Genomic DNA, 18,268 nt, shown 5'->3' on the forward strand with positions numbered 1-18,268 from the left:
ACGACAATTTCTTTGAATTGGTGTACCTTTATCCTAAGTTATTTTATACACAACCGCACACCTGGCAAATAGTTAGAGGGGGTCAGTGTTTCTAAAACGACACTTTTCCTTTTATTATAAGACAGAGTCATAGTGTTTTTTTGCTTTTCTCAACTTTGGGACAGTCACATCTTTCACCTCTACGCCTTTGCCGCTGCTTTATAATCTCCCTACTTATTTTCATGCTGTTTGTGAAAGCATCACGCAGCAATGTCTGAAGGGAAACTCTAGATGATAAAAAGAAATTATAACTAAGACGCAGCAAATATGGTATGAGAAATACCTTTGTCTGCAGTATGAAGCATCAGCCATCTTAATGTCACGTTGCAATCTCGTAGGCAGTTCATCAGCTTTGGTATTGAATCAAGTATAAATTGCTCTACCAACACTCCTTCCTTCAAATATTGCAGCGCCTTGGAGGTTAAAAACGCTGTTATTAGTTCTTGAATTCGTTCTTATAATGCTTTCACATTAACCGTAGGCCTTAGAGTTCTAAAATATGATTTCATAAAAAAATATATTTTCACAACTTTTTACTTTATACACATAGTTGAAAGAACACCATGAAATACCTTGAAATATGAAAATCAGTTAAATATGTTGATGTTTGTGTGGCATGAGGCCAATTTAAGATTTGAAGTTTGCTAACAGATTACTATTACTCTGGCTTCGTTCATAAAGTAATGAATAGAAACCAAATTATAATAATTGTTTTGGGAAAGCGCCTGTGCTCATGTGGGCATATCTCAGCCAATGTGTAACACATTCGACTGATTTCGCATCTTCCGAGGCATTTTATTATGCCCTTTCATGCTACGTTATCCAAATTCAACATTTGTAAACAAAGATTTTTGCAACGTATCACTCTTTACGTGGAAGAGCAAACGACAAAAGTCATGTTTATATATTTTTCGCTACATCTCCCCAACTCTTTCACCACCGCTTTTCCTTTCACCAGTCTAGTTTAATACCATAAAAGGTAAGTAAAATTTACATTTCCCATCTGATTTGTAAAACTTTTAAATAAGGAAAGAGGAATAGTTGAATTCTATCAAGTTCCAATTCCACAGGCAGTCGTTGATATACAATTCAAAAAATGATGCCGATATTACGGTATCCAGTTAGATAGACAAAATCACGAATACTTATATAGATACTGTTAGATATGCACTGTTTTTAAACATTACCTCTGCATTCAGAGATCTGACTTTCTGCAAATGCCTTGTTGCCTGTCAAATTCAGAAAAGAAAACTCATTCAATCTCAAAGTAAAGACAATCGACAGATACTTAAGTGGCTCAAGCCGGCTGTCAATCAATATTAACCAATCAATAGCCATGTGAGTGACATCACGCTCACTGATTCGCTAATTATTGATTGATAAATGTATTAAGCCTCTTTAGTATCTGTGGATTGCCTTTAACCTTTAGTTCAATTTAAAACCAATCAACTATCAAGGCAAAATAAAAAAGCCAAAAATTTAGCCGATCAACAACAAACGAGTGGATTAAAACGTTTGAAGCCTAACAGACAACTCATTTTCTCCACAAGCAGAAGTCTCTTTATCTTTTGATTGGCTATTCCTTATGAACGACCTAAACATGATTTTGGTATAGCCTTTGATGCTACTAATGGGTAGCCATGCCTATCATGCTCCCATTGTTATCGTCTTTGTAAACTTGTTTTTGTAAAATGTGCTTTCTTGGACTGAGTATAAAAAACAAGTTAGTTTGACATAACATTTCCATCCTAGGGTTAGCTGAAAAGAACCAAATACTCACGTGGGTTTTAACACTCTGGGCATCAAGGGAGTTGTTCAATGCATTTTTGGCAGCTTTGTAAGGTTCCCAAGCATCAATCAAATTAACGATTATACCCATGTACACACTGATCACCTTATAGACGAAGGAGAGGCATTAGTTAAGGACTTATAAGTGGGAATGAAAATGATTCACATATTCTTTGTTGAGACACGCACTGGAAAACATCATAAAATTCATGAAAACGTTTCTTGTACAAACCATATGAAAATTCAACAACAAAATTTGCAAATAAGATAAAAATGGCTCGGAAACGGAGAGAAAATCGTTAGATCTTGAAAATAGATTGTTTAAGGAGGAGCGACTGCTCATGACACAAGAGAACAAAATTTCGCAGATAGTTCTATGATAATAGAATGTTTGAAAGTCGTTAAGGAAAACAAAAGAGTTTCATACCCAGTTGTCAGGAAAATGCTTGTCAACTATTTCTCTCATCTTTGCTTGTTGATTGTGCAATATGTCGGGACAGAAATGAAGAATGACATATAGCATTGAGGCCTGTGTGGCCAGGGCCGTGCTTCTGTGTTCGGGCAACGGGTATGCTGCAATCTAAAAAGGGGGGTTAATAATTAATATATTGCCATAAGGTTCTATGGTAATCTTTTTAAGCCTTTCAAATGACTACAAAGTTTCATACCAAGGTGTATCTGACACTTCTTTTGCACTGAAAAGTTTTTTAATTTCTTTTGTGCCCCCAGGGTCCAAGTTCACATTTGGCTAGTTTAAACTAAAAAAACACTAGAAAATGTCTTCGTGCACCAAAATGCTGCACCATTTTAGGAGCCTAACACTAACAGAAAAATCTCCCTAAATTAGGTCATCTGATCAACAGAAAATTACAAGGGCTTTTGATGATCAGATGCTTCAAATACCCTGAAAAGGCAAGCAAAAAGTGGAATTGCATTTTTAGGTGGACACCTGCTTGAAATTTCTTGAAGTCTGTTCGATACGCCGGACCCTAGAAGACAGGGCGATCGAGACCGTAAGGAAAAACAATGAAAAACAATAAAGTAAAGTGCCACACCCAAACCCTGGCTCACTTTTCTTGTTTTGTAAGAATGGTTTTAAAGCTTGAGTAAACTGTCTCGAAGAAGTATGCTACCATCCTGGACTCTACTATGTGCGCTCTCAAAATTGAGAATTTTTGCGAAATATTCCAAGATTTGAAATTCGAAGCTGTTTCGTGATCATTGTATACTTCTAAACCTGCATTGTTAGGAATTTCTCACAAAGTTGACCAGTTTATCAGAGAATGCTTTTTCAAACTGAGAGTTTTCAGTGGTGTCACTGTATGAAGTATTACCTCAATATAAATATCATCTCATCTTATACATTTATTTAATATTTTTATAATATATCGCTATACAATTGACTTGCACTCCAAATGCAATCTTATCTTCATTTATGTATACAACTTAATATAACAATGGTACAAACCAATCCAGATTTGAGTGTTGTACTGGGCAAACCTAAGTTAATTGCAAACAAGAAAGTATACATTGCAGTAGACTGGTTTTGGAACATTGGATGGTAAATTCCCAATATTAAAAGTTCCCAGCAGACACATTCAATAATTTGAACCATGCTTTTTCAAATTGAGAGTCGGAGTTATCAGTAGTTTAACTGCATGAAGAATTACCTGATTGTAAATATCATCTGATCTTAACCGTCCAACAACCATGTCAATGAATGTGCTTGAGATTGGTACTCGCCTGAAAGCATTAACAAAAGAATAAGCAAAAACGCTTTATAATATTACACAAAAAATACTGAGACATAATAACAGAGACGTTAAAAATTGAGCATTCTCCAATTTCATGAGTTTCCTATTCTCATTTTCCAATATAATTCAAAATCTTTCTATTCAGCTAAATGTAATGACAGTTTTTAGATAAAAAACTGTCACAAAGTGGCACAAAGAAATTTTCCTGATCCTTGTTTTCTTTCTTCTCATATCACCTGGCCTTTTATCAACTACAAAGATGAATGGTATTTACATTTCAAATTGAAATAGATTGTAGACTGTAATTTTTAGATGAAGCAGCTTAGATGATTTTATTTTTCACTTGAGTTAAATGGTTCTTTATATGAAAGATATTTCGAAAACAAAGGAGCAGATGACTGAAGAATGCAAAATTACGCTTAAGCTAACTTCTTACATGAAGTACTCTTCAGGATACTTTGGTGGTCTTTTGGCATTTGGATTGGCAGAAAACCCGGTACTTCTTAACAGTTTCAACACATCATCCACATATGAATCAGTAGTAGACACTGATGAGCTAAAAGAAATGAAACCTTGATACACATTCTAGCATCAATTTATCATGAATTCCTAGTCGCACAAAATCAAGTCCCTTAAAGTGGTCTATTGGAAAAATTATAAACATTAGGTCAAACTACTGTAAAAGTATAATAATAATGTTTAAGTAAAAGTAAATCAAGAGAATGAATGTATTAAGATCATACCAATATCTGTAATAAGCCACAAGCATTCGTTCTCTAACATCCCCTTCAAATCTCATATCAGCAATCATAAGCATAACTCCATACAGAAACAAGATTTCACACTGCCGAAATGAAAAAAGTTCGACAAGAACATTGAACGAATTAATCGGGGGACAAACATATTTTTTCTATATGTGTAAAATTCAGACAAACATGACTTATATAAACATTTTCCATTAATCAGCGGGAAGGAAATTTCTAAAAATTCACCATAGCCTAAAAGTTCCAAAATATGTTTCAAAAATTTCTAAAGCAGTGGAAAATGAAACTGGCAAATTTAAAAGCAGTTCTGTCAGTGGCTAAAGGTCTTTAAATTTTCCATGTGGGATTTAACAATGGCACCACATTGTTCTTATCTTAGGATTAAAGGTTTTTCTCCAAATCAAAGAAAAAGAATATGCCTGTTCTTGGAATCAAACGCTACACTACACACTACAGCCAAGAGATATCTTGAAATGCACTGCAATAACATTAAAAGTTGCAATTATTTGGGAAACTCATTGGTGAATTTTTTACACTAAGGTAACGTAAATGTCACTCTACTTTGATAGCAATAAAACAATGGTATCTTGAAAAAAACAAGAAAAATTCATGCATGCAGTTATATGTTAATTGATCAGATAAAACTTACAGCAAGTTGCTTTCCATCTCCATTCAGTAGAATTGTCTCCAAAGTTTGTTGAATGTACACCCCTTCACCCAGGTCTTCCAGAAACCTAGAGAGCAAAATACGGAGAATGGGGATAAACATTAACCCAAAATTAAACATTATTACACACTTAATGCAACCTGTGCTGGTATCGTGGGGGCATGGGGGATTTGGGGATACACTTCAGTTCTTGACAGATCCTTGGCAGTCCTTGGAGATTTTGCATTTTGGCTATAAAAATGATCAGAAGATATTGGGGGCAGGGTAATCCTTTAGCAAAGTATTTGTTATTGTTTGATTCTACGATTTTGAAACTGTCATTACATAATGAGAAGTTAGTCATGGGCGTTCACTATTGGTAAAATAGGTGTTTTCTGACAGTAAACAGGGCATGGCCTAAAAATTTTTAATTTTTCCCTCTCAACTGCCTACTAACTCTATGGTTCAAATCTATAAAAAATGAATATTTGTCAAAATATGTACATTGATACAATTTTCTCAAAAGAATAAGAACATTATTCAAGGAAAATGTAGAATGAATATTAAACATAAAATAAACCTGTTAAAATAAAATAAACATAAAACTTAAACTGGAACTGTTGCAAAACTAACCTGTTTAAATCTGTGACATATTTGTAAATGCTTTCAAACACATGATAGAAACGAGTAAGTATCTCAAGATGGGTTTCTTTAAAAACTTCATCTAAGTCTTGCAAATCCTAGAAGATAAACACTTCATTTTTTAAAAGCAAACCTAGCACAAAAAACTTCAACTGACAGAATTGGTATGGTTGACTAAGAGTATTCTGTGTAAATAAATAAAGGTAAACTTTTCAGAATATCTTCCCTATTTTCTTGATCAACATAATTTCCAGGCTCGCAGCTATGCTGGACTTATTATGCTCACATCTGACCTCTCATAATCCAAACATCAATGAAGCCATGTATATTATACTATAGTAATGTATATATAAGCATTGCTGCCTGCAGCTCTACTTGCAGGTCACAGCTGATAACGTGCTGTCGATCACAGTGAAACATCGGCAAAATCATACATGTTTTCCAACCTGGCAAAGCTTATGTCAATTACTATTTGAAAAAGGAAAAAAGATGAATATCAAACTAGAAAACTAGAAATATGATATTTAAAATACAATATAAGTTGCAAAAAAATTAATTCTGCTATATCAAAAAAGGCTCTTACAGTCAAAAAAGAGTGATTCAGGCCAAGTCAATGGAGATTAAAAAAGTGAAACAGGGGCAACATTAATATTTTGAAACACTCTTGTATGCACCTACTTCCTTGTATGTGCATATTTAAAAGACAGTATAATTTACAGTAAGAAAAGGAGTGATTCTGATCAAAGTTAGGGGGTGTTAGAGAATAAAAAAAGAGACAACACTGCCATGACCTTAAGGAAAGCTCTTGCATTTCTTGTATTACTGTATCACTTGTAATGCTTGTAATGCATTCAGAGATCTGCTCACTTCAGTTTCAAAAACAAGCAAAATAATCACTACTTCAGCTCAGTAATGTGCCTAGACAATTTAGTTGGGGGGGAGGGGGCATTCAGAAAAAAAGTGACCAATTATTTCTCCTTAAAAAAATGTATTAAGAATGAAATGGATTATCATTTACACATTTAATGATAACAAAGTTAGAGCAAATAATGGCATGAAAGTATAAAGAGAATGAGTTGGCAGAAAATTTTTTTTGTAAATTTCGCATTTTTAGAGGAATCAATAAGCATGTTTTTTGCGAAAAACCAATTTTAGGTTAATCCGCAAAAAAAGACTACAAACAATAATTTCAAATTATAAAGTTTCCTTTAACCTATAAGAATTTTAAAGGCTTGTGTGGCAAATATGTCTAAGTATGCTAATTCTGTAAATCCTTGAAGTTTCTCTAACTAAAAGTACTTCTGGGTATTATTGGAAAACATCCAGACCTATCATCTGTGAAATGAATTATTAACCAGCGAAAAATACTTTCCATATAATTAAGCGATGTATGTATTTTTGTAGTGTGTTTAGAAACGTCATGTGACAAGCACTGCATTTGGGAAAATAAGATGGCTACTAGCTTAGCTCATTCCAAGCTCGAGATTTGCTTCACATACAAAAATGCTACAGGGCCAGCAAAACGTATTTGAAAGTGGAGGGGCCAAAATATCAAAGTTTTGAAAGGATCAAAGAAAGGTGACAATCATGGTTGGTGGTAAGAAAAATTTTAGGAATATATGGATTCTAGGATGGCAAGGAACTGTATTTAATGTTCAATTATATATTTGTCTTCTATGATTAGAGAACATAGTAACCAAGCTAAAATTAAGGGCATTTTTAAGGAAATACTTGGCAAAGTTACTTCCAGAATGGTATGCTACATTTCTTTCCCCTTTTCCTAAAACTTTTTAATTTCCTCTGCAGAAAAGTAGGGGCCATGGCCCCGCCCCCCGCAGTTCTGCTGGCCCTGAGAAATAGTAAGTTAAGAGTCTGAAATTTTCAATCGACTGCATCTTAAAACCGTTCGTTATTGGCAAGTTATTTACAGTACTACCAAAAAAAAAAGTTGAGTATGACCAATCATGACCAACAAAATAAACGAATTACGAGTTGACGTTTGGTCAAACTTCCTAATTAACGCTAAGGTCCTCGCTGCATGACCAACTTTTTTGGAGATTTGCAGACATTTGGGGGCCGGTCTGCAGAGTATGGCACTTTTCGACGAGATCTCCGGTGTGCACGAGCAAAAAGCCTGGTGTGACGGTGTGCACAACCAAAAATGTCTGGTGTGCTGGTGTGCACCGACTATTTTCCCCTGTTGTGGTTGAAATTTATGAATTTGCATTTCACCGTAAAAATGCGTGTGAAGTATACTGTTGAAGATAGTGCAAGTTTTTATTTGTATATTTGTCAAGTAAGATTCATGATATCTCAAATTGTTCATACACAACTGTGCTTGTTTTTATCAGCTGACATTTTTTTATGGGACCACAACAAGCCACACCCATTTTAGTTTCCACACCCAAAAATACCCGGTGTGCAACAGGTTTTGCACAAAAATATCTCTGGTATGCACATGCCATACTCTGCAGACTGGTTTGGGGGGCGGGGAGTATGACAAAAACCTTTCAATCTCATGCAAACTAGCAAGACTGATTTGAATATGACATAATTAAATAGTCACTTGTATTCAACTTCAAACTTTAGAAAAACCTTTTTCACAAATTTACTCACTGGTCGGCTGTTCAACTTGTGTTCAAACAGGTCAATTGACCGGAAGTAGCTGAAGTCTGGCAGGATCTCTCCATATTTTTCCTTGTCTTCTCTGCTTTCCAACTTGAAGATTGGAGGAACGAAGTCCGTAAGTCTTAAAAGTTCTGCAACAATTGCATTTCCTCGGCTAACAAGTTTCAGTAGCGTCTGACCGCACTGATTATTCTCTGCCAGAAAATCGCTTTCGGCAGCCATACTTGTTTTACTTCGAAGAAGTTGCAACCTCGTCTCACATTGAGTCTCGTTTGGAGCAGAAGGGAATTACGTCACTAGTGAACAAAAAGCGTTTCGTGTCTAATAGAAGTAACAAATGGTAATTTCCCCTACTTACTCAAGGCCCGCGCCACCAAGGAGGGGGGCGGGATGGCCTTGGCCCCCACTTTCAAATTCGTGGCGCGGGCCCTGTTACTCGGACTGCCTAAAGAGAGGGAAGGAGAGGGACGGGGAAGGAGGGAGTTGAAGGGTCGAGAGGAGTGGAGGGGAGGTTTTGTTTTGTTTTGTTTATGAGAAAATGACAGAATTGATAGTTTAAAAATTTTCTCTTCTACCATATGACTCCATTAAGGTTTTCGTACACCAATTAAAGAAATTAAGAAATGAACGAATCGAAATTCGCATAGAATCCAAACAATATTTCCAACAATATAGGAATAATTTAAGAATATATACAAGAAAATCTCAAAATCAACACCTTCAGGAAAAATTCGAATATATATATATGTGTGTGTTTACATGAACAATCGATATTTACCAGAATTATGATAGGTGAAGGTTGCCTATATCATTCAAGTTGAAGCTTAACAAATTCCACAACGAAATAACAAAAAACCAGGTTCACAAAACAGGCGCTTGCGCGACCAATTGCAGGAAGAAGATCCCGGTAATAAAATAACACTATTAGCCAATGAACGCTGTGTTCTTATTGAATAAGGAAAAGGTTTTCAAGGATGATGAGCATATCTTTGAATTATGAAATAAACTACGACTTGACAATAGAAAATTGATGCTAAAGTTATGTGTAGGTAACGTTTGGGGAAGAGGGGCAAAATGAGAAAAGAGTCAAATGAGCGATCCCATGATCCCATGCCTTGAGAAGACACAGCAATCGTATAATGGCATCACCACGGGGTGAACCCCAGTTTTCCAGAAGTCGATCGTCTGATTTCTCGAAATCCGTCGAAAAACCTTTGAGAGGGGGGGGGGGGGGTTGGGCTGATCAGATCGATTTTGATTTTCGCACATACAAAATTTCAAAATAGATAGAAAATACTGAAAAAAGGTTTTCCAAGAGTCTGAAGGGCGTGGCCACAAAAATTAGCTTTTGTCTACCCCAGTTTTTTGAGCTGGCGACGCCACTGCAAGCGAATCAAACCTAGTCAGTGGCGGCGCCAGGGGATGGTATGGGGGGGTAATTACCCCCCCCCCCCCCAACTTTCTTCGAAACATGGTCTACATATTTCGTCTAAAAACGGGTTAAAAAGCACTAGGTAGGGGTAGATCATATTTCCTAAGGAAATTTGTACCTGGTACAATGCACTGAAACAAGGTGATTAGGGCGTGGTCTCACTGGTCACGCCCATTACCCTCCCACTCGCCAGTAGCTGGCGCCGCCACTGAACCCAGTCCTTATTGTCGGGTCCATCAAGGGTTCAACCTTTTCTAAATTTGCGGGGGTGGGGGATAAGCCCTTTCAGCCCACCTGCTTCAATGGTCCCAGTATCCTTTTGCTGGCATTATCGTCTTCCTAACAAAACTAAGGCTTACAAATTGACTAATTAAACAAGCTGTTTTTCGTCCAGATTGATATCTGGCACAACTTGCCTATCTTCTTTGTACATATTCACTTGATTCTTGTCAAGATATGGATGAAGCCTCTTGAGTGGCCTACGTCTGGATAAACCAATTCTCAAGGGGCAATGAGCACCATCAAGCATTAATGAGTGACCAGGCGATTTTTTTGATACCATCGTTTTCTGATTTGTTGTTTCTGACCTCGGTAATGCTAGAATTTCCGAAAAAACACTTTAGATAAATCTCACAATAGATGTTATATGGCAAAGTGTTTTTAAACACAAGAGGTAGAGCTTTCATCGTTTGATGTGTTGCTGGCCAGTTAAAAAATTCCACAGTGAAAGAGGGGTTTCTACCATAAGCACTCTGCCAATACTTACTTATCCTTAAAGGCATTTGACACAGGTAAAAGTGGCTTACAGCCACTCGACCACGAGCGGTTGGCACAGAGAACAGCAGTGAACAGCTTCCGCCCTTTCTGCAAATCGGTGAAATCCTAGAGCAGCGCGCAGTGGTTTCACATGAGCGGTTCTCAATACGAGCGCTCTGATGAATTTGGCCTAAGTTACTTTTGGATTCGCTGTATTTATGCATGTCAAATGCCTTTAAGACATCTACTTCTCAGTCATGAACATTCAGATGAAAACAAATTTTAAGTTACTCAGCTTTTCCCCCAGTCATTTATTAAAACTAATTCAAGTTTTTCTACTTTCCTAATTAAAAAGTTGCAGATATTATTGATGGCAATTTACAATATTGCTGAAAATTTCAGAGAATTTCTATCTATGCAAGAAAACTTTATTGATCAACTAAATTTATTACTCAAAAAGGAAAATTGCTTCTCTGAGATGTTACCTGTAAGTTTTAATTTTGTAACTGGGTTACAAAAGTGAAACAATCTAAGGTTGCGAGGATTCAAACTTATTTCTTCATATTGCATATTCAACTCACATTTGTCAATGCTATTTTCCTGAAAGCCATCAAACTTTTGCTTCTTTACCCAAGGAAAGACGCTAGAGGAACAGCTTATCCCGTCCAAATTCGTCGCCTTTTTCTTGCATTCATCGCATGATTTCTCAGCACAGGAAGAATCTTCCCTTTCTTCAACCTATTTCAACCAGACAAGATTCATAAAGATTCATATGCTGTTAAAAATATTGTGTCTCTCTGACAATGCTAATTTGCCAATCCTACAGAAGAACATGGAGCAGTTGATAACAACATGTTTGAGTTTAAAACATTCGTTGGGTAAATTTATGAAAGCATTTAAAACAACCACTGCCTGGGCTAGTGAGAGATTAAGACTGGGGAGAATGCAGGTCCTGTTTCCTCGAAAACAAGATTGTCAGTCAACTGAGTCCTCCAGCCTTTATTGTTGTCACTCACTTACGAGGTTCAAAATAAATAGACCTCTAAAAGAGGTAGATGATTTTTTATCACAGTAAAAATGATGACTTTTGCAATTCTGCAGTTGCGAAGTTTAATCAACCTAAAATTTATTTTCACACTTTAAAAGGTTTTAGTCATCAAAGATTTTATGCAGTATGTATGCTTAGTCAAATCAATTTAAGATCAAAATAACAAACCTTGATACAAAGAACTTGATCTGAACCTTTCCCGCTGAGGGCAAAAAAACTCTTTTCATCTTCATAAAATCTGATGTCAGTAGCTATTGTCTCCACATCAGCCCTTCCTAAAGTCTGATTGTGTTCTGCGTCAGTATCAAAAGCCAATTTAGCTCTGACATCATTGCAAAACACACTCACCATTTCATTTGCATTGGATGCTGTGTTCGTACGAGGCCTGGAAATAAATCGACCATATTTGAACTTTGTTTTTTGTCTTTGAGACGAATTCTCAATGTTTTCTTCTGGCTTTTTAACAATAGAAAAATCTGGCACCAAAGCTACTTCAAAGCCTTCTGAATTGGCCACAGACTCCTCTTCTTCCTCTTCTTCCTCTTCTTCCTCTTCTTCCTCTTCTTTCTCTTGTTGATTCTCTAATGACACTCTATTTGTCTCCTGAGAATTCTGACAACCACTTTCAGCTCTTTTTTCTTCGTACTCCTGCATAGCTACGTCACGTGGTACTTTCTTGAGCATGCCTCTTGCCAAAATAGATTTACCTTCATCAATCAACATACTGCTTATGTCTGTAGTATCTAAAGGATCTTCACCTACATTATTAATGCCACGATGCAAAACTACTTGCTCATCATGTTGGCCTGTCTCTGATTTCAGAGTCTTAGTCTCCTCTAGTTTCAAACTCACTCGCTCTTCAGATATTTCTTCATTGCACTCATCTCTGCAAACCATGACTGCTCTTTCCTCTGCTCTTTCCCGATCTACATAGTCACATTTTTCAGAAGTGCTTCTTTTAATATCAGCTGCTAAATAATCACCCTTAGCTTCTGGATTTTGTTGTAAATTACCATCAACTTCACCATTGTCATTGTTGGTTCCCTTAGCAACAGCACCAAATCTGGAATCGAGATTATCTTGCATTTCTTGGAACATACTAGCGTTATTTATCTGCTCGTTAATCAGCTTGTCCAAACATGCATCAAACCCTGGTACCTCTGCTAAACGTAATCCTTCAGAATTTCTTCCAGTCGGCACCTTTTCAGCAACAACATTGTTTCCTGAATCTTCAGAACTGTTAAAATCATTTGAAGCAAATTCTTTAACTTCTGACCTTGAAGGGTCCACTATGATACCATCGCCAAAACTGCCAAAACATTCTTTTTCATTTAAAACTGTGGCTGATTTTTCTATTTTTCTTGGAAGCTGAACTATAAGTACTTTGGCAGGAGGAAATGTATTTTCTTCTTTTTCATGGAAATCTTCTTCAGAGGAAGTATCTTTCTCTTTTATGTCTTGTTCGTCGATTGTATCTCCAGAATCATGAATCATCGATAGATTCGAAATTGCTTGTACATCTTGATTTCCACGTTTGGCATCAATATTCATAGCTAATATATCGCTTAAGGATTCCACAGCTTTTCTCTTTCCAGGATAGGACGTCTTGTTTTTCACATTTTCAGAGACATCCGTGTTAAGTTCATCAGACTGATTTTTGCTTTGGTTTTCATTACCTGTTTCAAAAGCCAGAGTTTGCTATTAGTTGTGTTGATTGCAATGTTTTTAGAAGATAGTAACAAAATCAAAGCCAATAAATTTCATCATATAACTTTGTAAAAACTTTGGATATATGTTTTGTTAATAAACATAACAATAATGTTTGGGTATATTTTTTGCATGTACAAATCAGAGTATTGGTGACAAAAATAAAATAATTGTTAAAATAAACCAAGAGCGTGATGGCTTATCCAATAGAGTTCTTAAGTAATGACGTCACAAAAATATATATTAAGAATTTTGAATTTGTTTTCCATAACCTGAAAGGGCATCGTGAAAATGAGCAAAAGGAGTTAAGTCAGTCACGAATTGGCTGAGAAATGGCCACATGAGCAGAGGCCTTTTTCCCATCAAACCTCTGAAATCTGGCCACTGTTCAAAGCTTTAGGTGTTTTTTAGGTTATCTGGACAGAATTCAAAATTTCTAAAGAGATGTCTTTATATTGTCAAAAATACGAACTCCATTCAACCAGTTTACCATTGAATCAATTTATTCTCTCTAGACAGAAGCCAAACAAATGTTTGAAAAGCGTTTTCCTTTCGCATTCATCGTTAAGGCTTGGCCAAACTGGGCAACAATGTTGAGCAACAGTCACAATTTCCAAATGTTGCTCAAATGTCGCCTAGTTTGGCCACCATGTCGGCCGACAAATTCGTCAAGAATTTTGTTGCTCAAATGTTTGAAAATGCTCAAATTTTTCCGGCAACATTTGTTGCTCAGCTGTATGTTTCCAGTTTGACCACATTGTTGGGCAACAGTTCAACTTAATTTAATTTTGCGTTGAAGTTGATTATACAGAAAAGGGAGAAAATGATGAAGAGGGAAATGAATACGACTTAGGTACAATCAATTTTTAAGAGCTAGAGAGGATATTAATAACATATCGTCTGAAACAAGTCCAAGTGCATGTTCTTTTAAAACAACAAATCGGCCAAGTATTACTGCTTCTACAAGTGCTCGACCGAAGAGTGCTATGATAATTATACCTTCTTTATTGCTGGTTAAACAGTAGTGTTAACACTAATATAAACTAGCATCATGAAGAAAAGCAAAAATGATGTTGCTATGTAAAAATCAGCTTTCAATAACTGCAAACAAGCTGCAGCTTTCTTTCTTTCTGCCATACTTTTCAAAATTTGTGTTTATATCAAATATGGCGCAGAAAACCACATATCAAGTCATATTTGGCGCGCTGTTGTGACAATAGCAGCACAGTATGCTGCACGACAATGTTGCCAAGTTTGGCCAAAACGTTTCAAAGAAAAAAAAAAGATTCGAGCAACATTGTCAGGCAACAATGTTGCCCAGTTTGGCCAAGGCTTTATGACGGGAAAAACTACGTTTTGACACAAAAATCAAAAGTTTTGCTTGCAAAGCAACGGTTTGCAAAATCATATTTGCAAACTTTCCTAATATTGCAAAAAAATTTAGAAGGTTTCGAAATTGGGGCATCAAATCAGGTATTCGTTTCAGAAGATTACAGAGGCTCACGGGACACTAGACAATTATTACGAATATAATATAAGTTTTATAAGAAAGTAAAAAACTCACTATCATTTGATGAGATGTTCTCAATTGTTAACGGAAAGACTTTGTCAGCTTTATCAATTTCTGGCAACATGTCTTCTGGAATTGAGTTTTGGGAATAAATTGGTATGACGTCATCAATTTCAACATCATCTTTCGATTTAGTTGCTTCCATCGTAAAATCCTCAACACCCTTTGTTGGCAATGGAGGGGAAGAGTTAATGGCGTAACACTGCAACTCCAGGTTGGAAATAACGTTTGGAATGCTAGATGACAATGCTCTCGAATTTTCGAGGGCCGTGCTACTTTCAGGAACAGTTTGATCCTTGAAAAAATAGAGATTTCGCTAAAGTATGTAAAACACTTTAAGGGGAGCTGTGAAGGATGACAATGTTACCCAGTGTCGTCAAAAGCTGCTTATTGTATTGCTTCCCATTCAAAAGGGGGAGGGGCTACCTTTTGTGTTGCTTCCCATTCAAAAGGGGGAAGGGCTACCTTTTGTGTTGCTTCCCATTTTATACACCATTATAAATGAAATATAGTACAGTTGACAAAAAATTGGAGGGGGGGGGGCTCAAGCTGCCCCCAGCCCACTTCCGACGGCCTTGTGACTTTTTATGACGTAAACCACAACATTAAACTTTCGATTTTATGGATGTTAGCCAATATTTAATAAATGTAGAAGATAGATTAATGAAAATCATATTTCTTTAGATTTCAACTTGAGAAAAGTTCAAAACAATAATTTCAGAGAAAATTGGGATAGTTATCTTTTATATTGACTGAGGTCAGGCTGTTATCTTAATACTTCTTGTTAAAACAAAACAAGTTTTATGACAAAACCTCACTCGAAAATATTATCACAGCTAGAGTGAAAATCCATACAGAAAAATAACCTAGATGTAAAATTAATACTTTCAACAGCAGATGCTGATAACTTACGATTGTCTGTTCTTTTATAACATATTAACCAATATTAAAGATAACCAGTGTGGCAACAAAGAACGACATTTTTGAATTTTTATTTCAATAATATCAATCCAATTGAATTGAACGACTAATCCATTATTAAAATTGATAAATTCGATGAGACAGTTGAATTACAAATCCAGATTTGAAAAATTCAATTTGGCATAATCAGCAGACAGTTTTATTAACCAATAAAAACCAATATTCTTATTCTCAATAATGATTTACCCTTTTTATTGAGTGCTTCATGTTTTTTATGGGTGAATTCGCTCTTGATAAACATCAGAATTAAGAAGGAATGAAATTATAGCAATTGAAACTTACATCCATCTGTGGAATTATCAATGGTTCAATTCGACTACATTGACTGACATTTCCTGCATCTTGTTTTACATTATCAGATAAATTTTTCATCATTCGAGACTTTAATTGTGCCACGCTTAAGCTGTACTTCTCTTTATATTTTCTTTGCACCACCTCCTCGTACCAAGCAGAGTCATTTGTTGATCCTCCTTGATTGTGTATTGGAATTGGCAGCTTACTGGACTTCTCGATATGATCCAACTCTTTTACAACCTCTATTTTCTCGTCCACAAAATTTTGGTCCTCAGATTGTGACATTGACGAGGTTTCTACTTCAGGTTTATCATTTGGAAAACACGGGACATCGTTAGATAAATCAGCTGTTTTGTTTCCACTGCAATTCCCCGAGCCATTTGTCACAGCTCCTGGCACTATTTGACTAGTTTCAAGTTCTTTCCATTCCCTTTCAATAATACATTCATCTTCTTCTTGGTCCCCTAGTAAATTTCCTAGGTTTATCTCTGGGAATAATGCTTTTGGATTCATCTCAGTGGTGGATGTTTGGGTTGAAAATACCTCGTTTCTTCCAAAAATGGTTTTAGCTATGTCCTCATCCGGAGTCAATTCAAAATCTTCCTCTTCGTCAATGAATGGCAATGTGTCTTGAGATTGCTCATCATCTTTACATTGAGAATATGCTTCTGTTACAAGAGGAGAAGAAAAATGAACTTGCCTTTGATTTCGTTTGCTTGTAGTGTCAACTGCAGCCCATTCCAGGTTGACATGTCTGCTTATAAAAGCTCTATCAACTTGCCTTTCAACTTCATCTAAAATTGTACACAGAAAACGACATGCTTCATCTTCAGTGGTAGATATTGACTCTTTGTTCTCTGAACTTTTCTTAGCATCAACCTGACTTTCAATATTCTTTGAAACGTATGAGTTTTTTTCAGTTATGTAGCCATCACGTCTTGTCGCGCACTCCCTAGAGATAAAAGGCAACTTTATAGGGTTAGATATCTGGCAAAACTTTCTACGTGGCAGCTCAAGAGTTGCTTTTTCTCGAGAGGCTATCATAGCTAAAGCCGTTGCTATAAACCGTTCACCGAAATCAGTTGTCTTTTGATACAGTTGTGATTTTCCTCGAAGCGACTAAAATTTTTACGTTCAAAACAATGCGTCGCATTCGTCATCAAAATTTCCCGCCAAATTTATCCCCAGACCCCTTTCTGCGAAGATGAATGCTGTTTCAACAAGTTTATACATGTCCCCATTAATTTAAAGTTGAAACAGTTCAATAAATTGCATCAAAGCATCTTATAAAGAATTTGCTTACCTTATCTGGATATTCTTTTGATATATTGACCCAGTGCTGAGGAGAGTGGGGTCAGGGGGGTCACTGACTAGGGGGCCCTTGGCCTTAGGGGCCCACAAATAATAACTCAATTTAAAACAAAATAAGTAACAGTCCAGCCTCTCCATTATCACAAACTATCTTTTTAAGAAACAATAATGACAAAAGTCTATGAAAGAAGTAAGGTAGAAGCAAGTTGATTTTTTGACTGCTGTTATGAATTTCTCAACTTTGTGGGCATGGTCTAAAGAAGTTGAAAAGCTTCTGGTTGTTACCAAATAATGTGTACCCCCTAGAAGCGTCTGTCTTTACTATATATCTTTCGTCCTGACCCGGGGCCTAAACATCTTCTCTGCGGCCCTGTATTGACCACGCAATAAAACTTGCGTATAATTACACAAAAATACCAGCTTAAAACTGTTTTATTGCGGAATGTACAGGTACAGGAGAACTATTACCGGTTCCCTTAGTTTATCTTGGTAAAAGACGAATTAGCGCACGAATTCACTTGTGCATATTAGCGTACGAAATTTCAATGAAAACAAAAGGATTTCTCGGGATTTTAAGATGAAAAATAGGATTTACATCAAAAGATATACGATATTTTCATGAAGCGATTGGCCTCTAGTCAAAAATATGACCTGTTATGAAAGACATGTCCAAATAATAAGCGATATTTTTACAATGCTCAAACTTTCTGATATTTGACGGTACCTCAACCTCGGCATTCTCAAAATCGTTTCTCAAATTTCAGGAAGGTTAAGGTTTTTTTTATAAATTGTTCTTATAAAAGAAAGCGAGTGTAACTTCTGGTTGCTAAAGGCTGGATTCCTTTGTTTTGCCCCTGTGGAGGCGATTTTCTCAATGGGAGCAAAGAGCACTTAGTATCGGGGAGTTG

The 18,268-nt window shown here is 36.2% G+C and overlaps 2 protein-coding genes across 2 annotated transcripts in view; both read right to left on the minus strand.

Moving 5' to 3' along the window:
* The window catches only part of LOC135688876 (WASH complex subunit 5), a 29,292-nt gene extending 20,781 nt beyond the window's left edge, over positions 1-8,511 (minus strand). The window contains exons 1-10 of the mRNA XM_065205924.2: positions 8,250-8,511; positions 5,625-5,731; positions 4,995-5,079; positions 4,325-4,425; positions 4,018-4,137; positions 3,498-3,570; positions 2,255-2,407; positions 1,820-1,933; positions 1,227-1,268; positions 323-452 (exon numbers count right to left, since the gene is read on the minus strand). Of these exons, the coding sequence (XP_065061996.1) occupies positions 323-452; positions 1,227-1,268; positions 1,820-1,933; positions 2,255-2,407; positions 3,498-3,570; positions 4,018-4,137; positions 4,325-4,425; positions 4,995-5,079; positions 5,625-5,731; positions 8,250-8,483 (1,159 nt within the window). The 5' untranslated portion in view covers positions 8,484-8,511. The remainder of the gene's footprint in view (positions 1-322; positions 453-1,226; positions 1,269-1,819; positions 1,934-2,254; positions 2,408-3,497; positions 3,571-4,017; positions 4,138-4,324; positions 4,426-4,994; positions 5,080-5,624; positions 5,732-8,249) is intronic.
* A 1,243-nt stretch (positions 8,512-9,754) lies between these two features.
* LOC135688877 (uncharacterized) lies at positions 9,755-17,761 on the minus strand. The gene is made up of 5 exons (XM_065205925.2): positions 16,038-17,761; positions 14,769-15,069; positions 11,666-13,173; positions 11,031-11,187; positions 9,755-10,290 (listed from the first exon to the last, which is right to left on the minus strand). The coding sequence occupies exons 1-5, from the start codon at positions 17,091-17,093 to the stop codon at positions 10,064-10,066; spliced, it is 3,249 nt and encodes a 1,082-aa protein (XP_065061997.2). The 5' UTR covers positions 17,094-17,761; the 3' UTR covers positions 9,755-10,063.
* Positions 17,762-18,268: the final 507 nt, after the last annotated feature.

The sequence above is a fragment of the Rhopilema esculentum genome, chromosome 9 (genome assembly GCF_057945365.1).
Source record: "Rhopilema esculentum isolate cy_ngs chromosome 9, ASM5794536v1, whole genome shotgun sequence".
NCBI lineage: Eukaryota > Metazoa > Cnidaria > Scyphozoa > Rhizostomeae > Rhizostomatidae > Rhopilema > Rhopilema esculentum.

Bases quoted from the DNA above. Each gene is read 5' to 3' on its own strand.
- LOC135688877 (XM_065205925.2), bottom strand. From the start codon at position 17,093: ATGATAGCCTCTCGAGAAAAAGCAACTCTTGAGCTGCCACGTAGAAAG. The intron at 15,070-16,037 runs GTAAGTTTCAAT...TATTTTTTCAAG, and splicing joins TGATAATTCCACAGATGGAT to GATCAAACTGTTCCTGAAAG. The intron at 13,174-14,768 runs GTGAGTTTTTTA...CTTTTGAAACAG, and splicing joins GAACATCTCATCAAATGATA to GTAATGAAAACCAAAGCAAA.